The sequence below is a fragment of the Cyprinodon tularosa genome, unplaced genomic scaffold, assembly GCF_016077235.1.
Source record: "Cyprinodon tularosa strain WSP-4 unplaced genomic scaffold, ASM1607723v1 ctg459, whole genome shotgun sequence".
In the NCBI taxonomy this organism is placed as follows: Eukaryota; Metazoa; Chordata; class Actinopteri; order Cyprinodontiformes; family Cyprinodontidae; genus Cyprinodon; species Cyprinodon tularosa.
This window is the reverse complement of record NW_024039184.1, coordinates 838071-850966: the sequence shown is the minus strand read 5'-3', so window position 1 is coordinate 850966 and position 12896 is coordinate 838071. Positions and strand designations below refer to the sequence as shown.

Sequence of the window (12896 nt, the reverse complement as noted above, 5' to 3'; positions counted from 1 at the left end):
TGGGGACAGAGAGAGGCCGAACGGGAGAACCCTGAACTGAAAATGCCTGCCCTGAAATGCAAAGCGGAGAAAACGCCAATGCTGTGGTGCAATCGGGACATGAAAATATGCGTCCTTCAAATCGACCAAGGTGAACCAGTCGCCTGAGGGAAATTGCCTGAAGCACGTCCCTGATGCTCAACATGTGGAAAGGGATGGACTTCATGTAAAGATTCAAACCCCTCAGGTCCAAAATTGGGCGGAGTCCCCCAGTCTTTTTCGGAATTAAAAAATACTTCGAGTAAAAGCCCCCTGGGTCCCGCTGGGGGTTGACGGGCAAAATAGCACCCTTGGCCAGCAAGGTGTCTATCTCTTGGCTCAGAGCCTGAGCTTTTACCTGGTCGTGAATCACCGTCATCCTGACTCGACCAGGGACAGGAGGGCGGCGGCGGAACTGTAGCGTGTAACCCCGGGTAAGTGTACACACCACCCATGGATCGGACACAAGAGCGGCCCAGCAACCGAGCTGCTCCGGGGTAAAGTGTCCCACCGCCGGTCCAGTGACGTCATCTCCGAGCCCCCCTGCCCTTCGGGGGGCGGGAGGGTTGCTGAGTTGCCCGCCCAGGTTGAGGAGCGACATTAGCTCGACCCCTCGGTGGATCGCAGTGGCCATGGGCAGGCCAGGCAGCAGGCCCTGCAGCAAACCGTGGCTGCCCCAAGCAAGGTGTAGTCCGGGCAGGATAAGTATATGACAGGGACACAGAGGCACTCCTAGTAGGACGCTGCGCTCGTCTGCGATGCAGACCGGCCAACTGTTGCCTGGTACGCGAGGCCTCGGCCGATCGTTCCAGGGCTGCAAGTGCAGCGGAGCCAAACAACTCCCCAGGAACAACTGGAAGGCCCATCAGGGTCCTTCTACATGCCTCCGTCAGAGGAGACTGAGCCAGCCAGACCTGGCGACGTGCCTGAACAAGGGTAGACAGGACACGTCCAACCTCCCTCGACAGAAGAGCAAATGCATGGAGGGATGCATCCATCAGTCCTTGGGTAGGTGCGTCGATCGCGACACCCTCCAAGGAAGCCGAGAGACCCAGTAATAAATGCGACAGGGAATTCCCAAGTCGCCCCAAACGAGCCCCAGAGTCATAGGCTCTACAGAGCAGATCGTCAGTGACACGGCACTGAGGACAAGGACACCTGGCATTGGCCCTCAAAGCCTCATCCGGCGCCACAATGAGGGAAGCTATGGCTGGCTCAACCGAAGGCATATGGCCCAAGCCAAGACTGGGCGCATCATGCATGGCCGCCAGTGCCCTGCCGTCAGAGGTCAGCCTCGAGAAGGCCTTAGTGTCTGTCCAACAGGCATGGAGCTCCTTCACATACTCTGCAGACGGGGGAACCATAAAGGACGCCCTAGCAGTAGGACGCCGAAAGAAAGCACTGGAAGCCGCAGGTTGGTCCTGTGGAGCAGCCAGATGCAACCGGGCGAGGGCAGTTCTCAGAGCGCCCACTACAGAACCATCCTCCTCTGACTGAGACCCAGAAGAGATATGTGAACCGGCTTCTGAGAGGAGTGAGCCGGAGTCAAATTGATCCCGAAAATCAGTGCCAGACGCTGCCAGGGAAATGGCATCATCTTCTAAAGCAGAGACTCCCGAACCAACGCTGTGTCCTTGGTCAGGGTCTCCAGACATGTCAGCGCCACGCTCGCCCCTAAGGGACTCAAGCAACGCCTTCATCCCTTCTAGTTCAGAAGCGAGCTGGGCCACCTGCCCAGATATGCCCTCTGGAACCCTGGGGCTCCTCTTGCTCCTCTTCCGTGGAGGCCCCATAGCCTCAGAAGACACACGTTTCACAGGATGGCTGGCGCTTTGAAGGCCAGCCAAACGAGCGTTACGTATGGACAAAGGCAGGACAGAACAATTAGGGCATGCCGCATCAGTCAAGGCCTCTTCCAAATGATCCAGGCCCAAACAAGAGGGACACAGATCATGCCCATCCTCCAGCTGGAGAGGGGCCAAACAAGCTCTACAGCACGGCGCGTCCAACATGTCACGCTCACAGGGCTAGGTCAGGTCGAGCCGAATTCGCCACTCTTGACACTCACCGAGCGGACAGATCGGGAGACCCGGTCGTGCAGAGAACGCCACCAGGGGTTCCCCAGCAGCAAGGCCACAAGAGAACTAGCCAAGCACGTTAGCAAAGTAAAAAGCAAGCCCGAAAACGGCTGCTACGGTAACAAAAGCAAGCCCGGAAGCGGCTGCCACAGTGAACAAAAAAAAAGCAAGCCCGAAAGCGGCTGCTACGGAAACAGAAAAGCAAGCCCGAAAGCGGCTGCCACAGAAAACAGAAAAAGCAAGCCCGAAAGCGGCTGCTACAGTAAACAAAAAAGCAAGCCCGAAAACGGCTGCTACAGCAAACAAAAAAGCAAGCCCGAAAACGGCTGCAACAGTAAACAAAAAAGCAAGCCTGAAAACGGCTGCTACAGTAAACAAAAAAGCAAGCCCGAAACGGCTGCAACAGTAAACAAAAAAGCAAGCCTGAAAACGGCTGCTACAGTAAACAAAAAAGCAAGCCCGAAAAACAGCTGCTACAGTAAACAACAAGCTGGTCGGAGTCGGCTAACGCCGAGGCACCAGCAACAGGGAGTCACGGTGAGAACGCGTCCCCGTTCGCCGTCGATAAGAGAAAAAAAAAAAACTTACCAGACGAAGAAACCAAGCTGTAAATAATGAAAAGCTTGCGCAGCCTCTGGAGGGCGAGATGAGCCTCGCAGCTCCGACCAAAGTCTCGAGGCTACCAGCGACAAGCAATCAGTGTCGTACCACCTGTTCAACCTGCATGCGAGAAGATGAAAAGGGACTGAGCTGTCGCTGTCACGTGACTATATAGGCACACCGGTGTCACCGGGGGTCACACGTGACTATGTTGGTATAAGATTCTCGACCTGTGCATGCGCAAGAGTGATCATTCGTGCTTTAAGCACCGCCTCTGGCGGTCAGTAGGGATGAAATAGAACACAAGGGGGCAACAGGGGACAGACAGAAAAACCTAAGCAACTTAAATGAATCCAGACACACCAATAAAGCTAGAAAACAAGGAAAAACCTGGCTAAACTTGAAACTGAAAACTTAAAGAAAAAAAATAAAACAAAGATTGTTACAGACGTAGGCTATTGTGTGCCAAAGAAAGTGGAAAACTGTATGACCTCCTGTAACCCCTAACCCTTTCTGCCCTCTCACCTTTATAGCGCTCCCTGCCACACCTCCTTCAGTGGTAGAGCAAAATATAGGTCAGTTTATCAACCTAAACAAAACACCACCACCCAAACCAAATAAACCAGAAACAAACCACACCTAAACACCAATAACTATAAATAGGGATGGGAATCAAAAACTGGTTCCTGTTCCGCAGTTCAGGGAGCAAGTAGAAATCAGGGGGAGATGAGTTTATTTTCCTGAAATTGTACAGTAATGCTTTTTCATTAAACGGATGCCGTCTCCATTAGATTTAGATGACTGTGACGAGACTCAATAAGAGAATTGATAAGGAATCGAATTGTTTCACAGAATCGATAAGGGAATCGCCCAATTCCCACGCCTAACTATAAATGGATCCTACAAGCAGGGTTTAGTCATAAATAATGTAACTAAAATGAATTAGAATCAATGGGAAGGCATAAAGTGGGTAGAGGTGCAGACATCTAGGCGTGTATGTGTGTGTGAGAGAGTACCACGTCACTCTGAGTGGTGTAAACATTGTCTGCCAAGCTCTCCAGGGCGATCCACTTGACGGGCAGTTTGGAAACAGAACCCTGACGGTAATAATCTCCACTGTAGATCTTCTTAGAGAGTCCAAAGTCTGCCACACACACTGACATGCTTTCATCCAGCCTGAAACACACAGAAGAACAATCTAGAACTCTCCTCTTCATGTTCTGGGCCTGCAGATATCACACATAGTCTGGACTTTGACTAGCTCAGTGTGTCTCTAGGTGATGATGAGTCAACCTAACAGAAATTAATAGATAATTCACTAGGTTCTGTGGTGAACCAATAGGAATCAAGGAGCAAATTTCCAATGTAATCAGAGCTATGACTGCACTTATACGCACCAATCAGATACTGAAATTGGACATCAACTCTGATTTTGACCAATTAGCTGGATCGGATATCCGATGAATGATGCTGATCTAGTCAGTTCTATTTCTACTGATATTATACACAGTCATACAGTTACAGTGATGTAATGACTTTAACCCTATATATCACTGATTATGTCATCCCACAGAAAACACACGGCAGCAGCTTTGTTTCTGGCAGCCATCTTAGATTTGGTCTTAGTCTTCGGGACAAAAACTATTAGTCTTAGTCACATTTTAGTCATTACGATATGTGATAGTTTTAGTCAGTTTTATGTTGCACTTCATAAAAAAGTGAACCTTTACAATTTGGAATAAAACCAGGTTCTTTTCCAGACTGACAGCTCTATCCTAGATGTGCTGATGAAGGTTCTCAGTCATCCAGGTCAAAGTCATTCCGTAAAAATTCAAAAAATATCCACTGGACTTGGTTTTCAAGATTTGAAGACGTTTCGCCACCTCGCATGTGAAAGTTCACTTTTCACATGCATACCTATAACAGAGGCAGTGGAAACAGTCAGGACACGTCTTGAACAAGATAGTGATTTAAACAACAGGACTAATTTCACTCCGGACCAGATCTGCACACTACTGGGCCTTTGTCTTTCCACAACCTATTTCAAATTCAGAGGTAATTTTTACAGACAGAAGCATGGCTGCGCAATGGGATCTCCAGTATCACCAATTGTAGCCAATCTTTACATGGAAGAAATGGAAAAGAGAGCTTTAGACACTTTCAATGGAATACCACCAAGCCACTGGTTTAGATACGTGGATGACACTTTCGTCAAAATCCAACTAGAGGAAGTGGAAGCTTTCACCAAACACATCAACTCTGTTGACCGTAACATCAAATTCACCAGAGAGGATGCCAAGGACAACAAACTACCCTTTCTGGACTGTCTGGTGAGCATGGAAGGAGATGGAAGCCTAAACATTGAAGTTTATAGGAAACCTACTCACACAGACCAGTATCTTCTTTTTGACTCACACCACCCACTGGAACACAAACTCTCAGTCATCAGAACCTTACAACACCGGGCAGAACATGTCCCTACTAAAACAGATGGGAAGCAAAAAGAACAGAAACACATCAAAGATGCTCTCCGAAACTGTGGTAACCAAACTGGGCTTTTATCAAATCAGCAAGGAAATCCAATAGACACGCAACAGAAGACAGCGATGGGAAAATTAAATGCAAAAACATCACAATCCCTTATGTTGCTGGAGTGTCTGAAAAGCTCAAGAGGATTTTCTCCAAACACAAGATCCCAGTACATTTCAAGCCAAACCAAACCCTTAAACAGAGGCTAGTGCATCCTAAAGATAAAACCCCCAGACCGAATATGAGCGGAGTGGTATATGCTGTTCAGTGCAGCGAGGAATGCTCTGATCTTTATATTGGCGAAACAAAACAACCTCTCCACAGACGCATGACCCAACACAGAAGAGCGGCCGCCTCTGGACAAGACTCCGCAGTACACCTACACCTTGTGGACAAAGGACATTCTTTTGAGGACCAGAATGTCCATATTCTGGATAAAGAAAATAGGTGGTTTGAGAGGGGCGTGAAGGAAGCCATCTATGTTAAGAGAGAAAAACCAACTTTAAACAGAGGTGGTGGACTCAGATTCCAGCTTCCAAAAACATACAATTCAATCATAGACATGATCCCTTCCAGATATCACCAAACCCCCCACCCCATCACAGAGGAACGAGGGACCTACCCGCCCCAGCCGGTGAACAATACCTCCTTAACGACCAACCCTTAACAATCATAGACAGGTTTCAGGTATTACAGGAGACAATCCCCCCCTTAATGGCAATCCCCCCTTTAACGACCGACCCCTAGAATCATAGACAGGTTCAGATATTACAGGCTAACGATGGAACTAACGACCCATTCATCGGTTACCATTGCATGTTTCCAAGCGATACAAGGCGTTGTCTATATAAGACTCAAACTCACTGCGGATCCAGACATTTGAATTGAGAAAGCTTCCTGGAGAGGTGGTGAAACGTCTTCAAATCTTGAAAACCAAGTCCAGTGGATATTTTTTGAATTTTTACGGAAAGCTATCCTAGATGCTACAATAGCTGGGTATAGAATGCTGCCTTGCAGTTCATCATTGCTGTTGGCAGAAAACTTTGATTTATAGAATTCAATAAACTTTTTTATGAATTAATGCCCTACTTTGTAAGAATGTGTCTTACAAAAGGTGTGAAAATAAGACATCTAGTTCAACGCATCATATTGGTTAATATAGCAGACAGACAAGCTACCAAAATGTCCAATCAAGGAATGGTTTTAGACATCCAAAGTTTCCATCCCAAATCGAACACTTCCTGATCTACTATGAATTATGCATTAAACGCAGATCAATAAAATCTGCATTACTCCAAAAAAAGCAAAGAACAAAAACATTCTTCTTTCTACTTTGGTAATTTTGGCTTTATTTTTGAGAATAAATCCCTCGGTTCCTACTGCTCAGGAGTCAAAGTAGATTTAAATTAACAGGGTTTGATATAAAATAAATACAGAGAAAACCTCTAATTGCCTTATAATGTCATGGCAACCCAGACCCAGAGAACCCAACACCCCAAAAAATTCACCCGGCCCTTCCTCCCCCTCAATACACTATTCGCCCCTCCCTCCACCTCCCTTTGGGGAGAGCAGAAATGACAGCCCCAGCACCGGCAGGCCACCCAGACCCAACAACAGCCCCGGGCGGGGGCAGGGACAGGCTGCAGGGCCCATCGCCAGCCCCCACCACCCTGTCCATCCAAAAACAAATGAATAAATAAACTCTGGCTGGCTAACCCGTAAGCACCATGCAGAACCCCCACCTAGGACGCAGCCCGCACCCAGGGAGGGCATGGACCAGGACCGAGACAGGGGGCCAGACACCATGTCCTTCAAATATCCACAGCGGTGAGTCCAGGGTTAACCTTTGACTATCTTATAATTTAGGAAGTAATTTTATACAGAAATAACTTGATGTCATTATCTGATGGATTCAACTGTGATGTGTGTAAAGATTTATAGAAAATAAAGATTTATATTTATATTCCTTCCCTACAACTTTAAGACCAACGTTTTCTATGGGAGCTGGTTAGATAACAGGACAGTTTAGAAAGTGGTCTGACTGACATGCAGTTCCGTGCAGCGAGGTCTCTGTGAATGATGCTCTTGCTGCTCAGATACTCCATCCCCCGAGCAATGTCCAGCATGAACTGGACCAGAGTCTGAAGCGAAAGGTCCTGTAACAGAGACAGCAGGTTCTCAGGAGTTCAGCAGGCACCCAGGGGCAAATATCAAATAGTCTTTGCTCACAAATGGCTCCTCTCCCAAACGTGAGAGCAACAGGAAGGTGTGCAGATCCCCATGCTTCATAAATGGTAGGACCACCATTGGGATTGGGAGCCGCTGGCCATGACGTTGGTGTAGACTCACCCCTATTGGATAGAACAGACTGTAAATGTTAGTCCAACAGATCATTTTAGTATTTCTGTTAAGCTGGAGTGTTACCGATGAGCTTGATGACGTTAGGATGGTGAAAGTCCTTCATGTGGGCTGCCTCCTTCAGACATTGCTCAATGTCACCAGCAGAAGTGATGTCAGCTGCACCAGAACACAAACATTTACACGTTGCAGGTTAGTCCAGTCTGTGTGAACCTGATGTAAAACTGTCTTCTGGGGCTACCAGCAACAATAAAACCTCTGTGGATTCAGAAAACCACTACAGGATCAGGAGCTGATGGAAATATCAACAGCGATATGCTTTTAAGAAATACAGTGTTAAAAGATCTGGAAGATGTGCTGCAATGGATGCAGCCAGGGGCGGATTGAGGAAATGTGGGGCCCTAGGCAAAGACAGGCAGGGGGCCCTCTGAATTGAGAAGACAATACATAAAACAGACCCATTCTACAGATAGAGAAATGTTAATAGAATAGACATCCATGATCTGTTCTAGGTTTTGTCCCTTTTCTTGTTGTTTTTCTCTCTATGTTTTGTACTCAGCTGACTTTTCATGCTGTCTCTAAAGGAATGAAAGATTTTTTTCCAAGCACACTTAATATTATCAGCGTTCTGATGGCATTTTAGCCAAAGGATTTTTATCAAAAACATAATTAATGCAGCTCTTGTAATTGTGTTGCGGCTCTTGTAGTTGTGTTGCGGCTTTTGTATTTGTGTTGCGGCTTTTGTATTTGTGTTGCGGCTCTTGTAATTGTGTTGCGGCTTTTGTAATTGTGTTGTGGCTCTTTTAATTGTGTTGCAGCTCTTGTATTTGTGTCGCGGCTTTTGTATTTGTGTTGCGGCTTTTGTAATTGTGTTGCGGCTGTTGTATTTGTGTTGCGGCTTTTGTATTAGTCGTGACACCTCTGGGCCACCGTACTAACAGCCTCAGGAAGCCATTTTTATGGCTGCAAACCTTTTGTAGGTACAGTTCACATAGAAAGAGTGGTTTCAGCCAGTCTGCAAATTAGACTGTTGCACTGGGTCTCCCAGCTTCACCCGTTCTACTAATAGGACTGAACTGATGGGGCAAAAACAAATTAAATGTAGACTTCTGATAAAGGAAGCTTTCCATTCTAATAAAATAGTCCTTGAAACATAATTGAATTGTTTCTGAACATAAAAAAAACTAAAGCTGTATTTCTGTAGTTCAAAATGGTTTGATAGAGATGCAAAACATTGTGTGAAAAAAAGAAAATCAGAATCTGACTCACATTTCAGCACTTTGACGGCCACCTTTGACACCACAGATGAGTCCTCCCTCTTCAGAATGGCTTCCCGCACTGAGCCAAACTCTCCTGCAAAGGTCGACATGCAAACATCAACATCCACTTATCCTCTAATCTGCTTTCTTTTTTTCCATTTCTGTTAGGGTCTCGGGCGTTTTGGTTTTTCTGGTGCGAGTCAGCTTCCTGTCAGAGAGGATCTTTGCTGGTGGCTGTGGCGACCCATGTTGCTGTACACCTGAGATCATTTCTCCATCCAGATGACCAGCATCTAAATAAGGAGGCGAAGGATAATCTCTCTTCACCGGAGGATTTGGATTTTAGCCAAAGACCTAAACCAGAAATATTCTTCTGGTTGAAATTTGTTTTCTAGTGAATCTCTTTTATGTGGACTTATTGTTCCAGCCAACAGTGAACCTCCATTCTTCTCTGATCTTCATGGAAAAGGTCTCACCTACGCTCCATTCCCTGCCAGCCTGCTCTCCAGCATCACCCTCACGTTCTCCTGGACCTCCAGGGTTCAGTCTGTAAGGCCGATGAATCAAGCCTTACAGAACCATGGTGCCTCCTCTTCATCATAGGCAAATTCATCAGTTGTCATAAACCTACGCCTTCTTGATCAGTTTCATTTTCAGGTTTTTACACAATCAAGAGCAACTGATCAAAACTCAACTAATCCAAGCCTGAAATCCCAAATGAGCCGGAAAGGTTTTGTAGAAGGAGAGAGTGTCAGGAATCCAGTTTGTGCGGTCTGTTTTTGTGTTTCCTTTCCTCCTCCACCAGGTGGTGCCCCGTCCTCATTGGGCCTCCCTGCACACCTGCAGCTCGTTGCCTCATTACCTGTGGAGTGCTCTCAAGCTGCTGACTGCCACTACCTCGTCGCCAGAGTGTTTGCCAATACTGGGTACTCTAGCCATGCTTAGTTTAGCTGAGTCTAGCCTGAGTTTTTGTTTACCTGAGCTTAATCTTGCTGTTTTTGTCTTTGCCTTTCGGTAGGAATTCATCCTGCAAACTGGATGTTTTGGACCTTCTCTCCCCTGGAAGGATCTTCTGAGAACCAAACTGAGCTAAGGATTCAAGTTTGTGGTTTGGATCAACCTTTTCCCCCAAGGATTGTCTGGGGCTTCTCTCTGAGGAGGGGATTCATCTCCACTATAACCCATTCAAGGACAGCAGGAAATCTAAGTGGCAGCCAGCTTCTCCGTTCACCAAGGAACAACCGCAGTCTGAGTAAACCCTGTCCGCCCCATCATCAAACAGGACAATCACTGGAACATCCCACACAGACTGGATTCAATAAAGACACCTTTTCCTGGAAACGTGAGTCTGCAACCTATTCCTCCTCTTCAAGTCAAAGAATCTAATTTCCCACTGAGCCTGAACTAACCGCAGTGTCTTTCCCTCACTTTCAGTTCCGGCTTGACAGTGTTCAGAGCAGCACTGGATTCATCAACACTAAATAAACTCGTTAAACTTTTCCTGGTCTCTCCGTTTGCTCTTCTGCATTTTGGGTCAGACCTTTAGTAAAATAGTGACAGAGAGAAGCAATGTTGAGGAGGAATTTCAAACCGCCTCTTCCTCTGATCATAATCCAGATCTTTGGACACAAACTGAAACAATTTCAAGAGCTTAAAATACCCGCCCAGACTATCAGTAATTCTATATTATTAGTTTTACTAATTACGGCTGCAGGATCTCTGGTGGACTCTGACAATATTGAGAAGGAGCAGCTAAAGCAGTGCTGCTGAATTAACTGAATTTTCCCACGAAGTGCCCCATTCAGCCCTTTGTAAATATAACTTGTTAATTAACATCCACTTCATTTGAAGGAATCCTCGCCTATTTTGCATACACAAATGGAAAAGCAGATAATTGAGGAACTGTACGCCCAAATTACATGAGTGATACATCATTTGAAAGCTAACACCTTCTAGTTTCTGAAACTATACATGCAAATAGTGTGTGTGAAACACAGCTTAAGTTGCATCAGTTCAAACATGACTTACATTTTTTTTATTCTAATGTAATGTCTCATTGTGTTACATTAGTTCTACATCATGTCAACCACAAATGCAGAACATTTCAGACCTTTAGCTGCAACATTTCCAGAGCTGTGGGGCTTTGAACTTTTGGTGTCACCAGCATCTCCAAAAATCTCAAATTGTGCCAAATGCTTTTACTCAACTATTTGTGGCCACAAAACATTTATAAGGCAAGTATTTTTTTTTACTTTTTTTCAGAATAAATAAAAAATAGTGAAACTGCTGGTTTTCAAGCTAAAAAAAAGCCCCAGTGTCTTTTCTTAGATGTATTTTTATTTTTTTGGCATTGTAATGAAACAAAACCAGCGTCCAAACTTCAAAGATATGGGACCGTTGTAAGTAAACGCTTCGAGCTGAGCGCATTGATCCAGCCTCAACTGTGTATTTCACTCTAACGCAAACCGCTAACACAGCTCTGCTTTATATAACGCAGCCATAGAAAGCCTTGTTTGAAACCTCATTTCATTGGCTACAAAGCCAAACAGCCCACGTGGTTTTAACCAATAAGAGCAGGACTCAATGAGGCGTAATATCGCTCTACTCAGTGCGTCATCGGCTGACAGGCAAGGAGCGCTTGGGAGACCTCGCCGACTTTAACTGACTCGAATCCAGTGATAAAAACATGAGGACAATTTTGTCTTCTAGGTAAGAAGACGATGTAAAAAAAAAAAACAAATATCGTGGCCTAACGTCAGCCTTATTAACAATCTATGAACTTCTAACTTTTCTAACGTCAAAAATCGGATGTTATGTGGCGATTTTCTCATCTAGAACATTTTTATAATGAATATGCTGGATTACATTCAATCTGTGGACACTTACAGACGAATGGAGTATAAACAATTGAAGATTGGATTTATAAAACTGCTTTTGGATGCCTTTAAAGGTACGTAGCAGTGGCTGCTTTGTTTTTTTACATTTTGACAGGCTGCTATTTCTGTGTTAATTGTGCTTTGGTGCTTGCTGTGTCCATCAAACGATCTTGGTGATCGAATTGTGGAGAATCTAAGCTTTCCAACGATGTCTAACATGTCTATATTGGTAAACATTTTACTGGTGGAATCTTCATGCTTTCTGAGTTAAAACGGAGGCCGGCGATTGGGTGGATTTTATTAAAGGATGAACTGATTAAAAAAATAAAAAAGACAATTTTTTCGAGTTCAAAATAAAATAGAAAAGTTTGAAACGAAGCAGGAATTTAGGTGAAAGGACTCCAACCAAGTACTCCTGCCAGATGATTAGTAGGAAACAGACGTAATCCTCAGGAGGCCCATATCTCTGCATTAAAAGTCGGTTTGATGATTGTAAATCTGCCCTAAGCCCTGATCATCTGCTGTTAGACCAGCCTAATGTTAAGCTGTCCCCATCCAGACTGACTGGGAAAATCCAAATCTAAAATAGGCATTTCTTCTTATAATAAGGAGGTAAAAGAGACACTTTACCAATGGAACAAGACAATTTACTCTTTAAATAAGAAAATAACAGTTGCATTGTATCTATATATCTATCAGTAACCAACGTTCTGGTCAGGTTAGTACCGGTTTTTAATAGTTGTGGTACCTTTTCCCAGCATGTGTCCCAGAGTTAGAAGTCTCTCTGGAATCAGGACATCCTGCAGCTTGTTCTTCAGCTCGTTGCTGATGCAGAGACTCTCCACTGAAAGGAGACAGAAAGTCACAGCTTTTTAGTTTTGCCCCCTAAGATCACTGAAACACTTTAACGTTTCTTCTGGTGAGAAGATGAGGACGAGGAAAGCTGAGTTTTCATTAGTCAGACTGCTTCAGCGTTAGGCTGACATCAAACACAGAGCTGGGAAATAGATGTACGGAAGAGTATTAGGGCCACTGAAAAAAAAAAAAAAGTTACCTGATTTTTTTTATTTCATTTCAGTATAGTATGGGAAAAAAGTCAGAATTCTGACTTTAATCTCAGAATTCTGACTTTTTTATTATCAGAATTCTGAGATTAAAGTCAGAATTCTGACTTTTTT

At 45.0% G+C, this 12896-nt stretch overlaps 1 protein-coding gene across 1 annotated transcript in view; it reads right to left on the bottom strand.

The window, feature by feature from the left end:
• tyro3 (TYRO3 protein tyrosine kinase) overlaps positions 1-12896 on the bottom strand; it is a 45359-nt gene that overhangs the window by 9722 nt on the left and 22741 nt on the right. The window contains exons 12-17 of the mRNA XM_038300878.1: positions 12467-12562; positions 8853-8936; positions 7650-7742; positions 7455-7576; positions 7272-7381; positions 3713-3872 (exon numbers count right to left, since the gene is read on the bottom strand). Of these exons, the coding sequence (XP_038156806.1) occupies positions 3713-3872; positions 7272-7381; positions 7455-7576; positions 7650-7742; positions 8853-8936; positions 12467-12562 (665 nt within the window). The remainder of the gene's footprint in view (positions 1-3712; positions 3873-7271; positions 7382-7454; positions 7577-7649; positions 7743-8852; positions 8937-12466; positions 12563-12896) is intronic.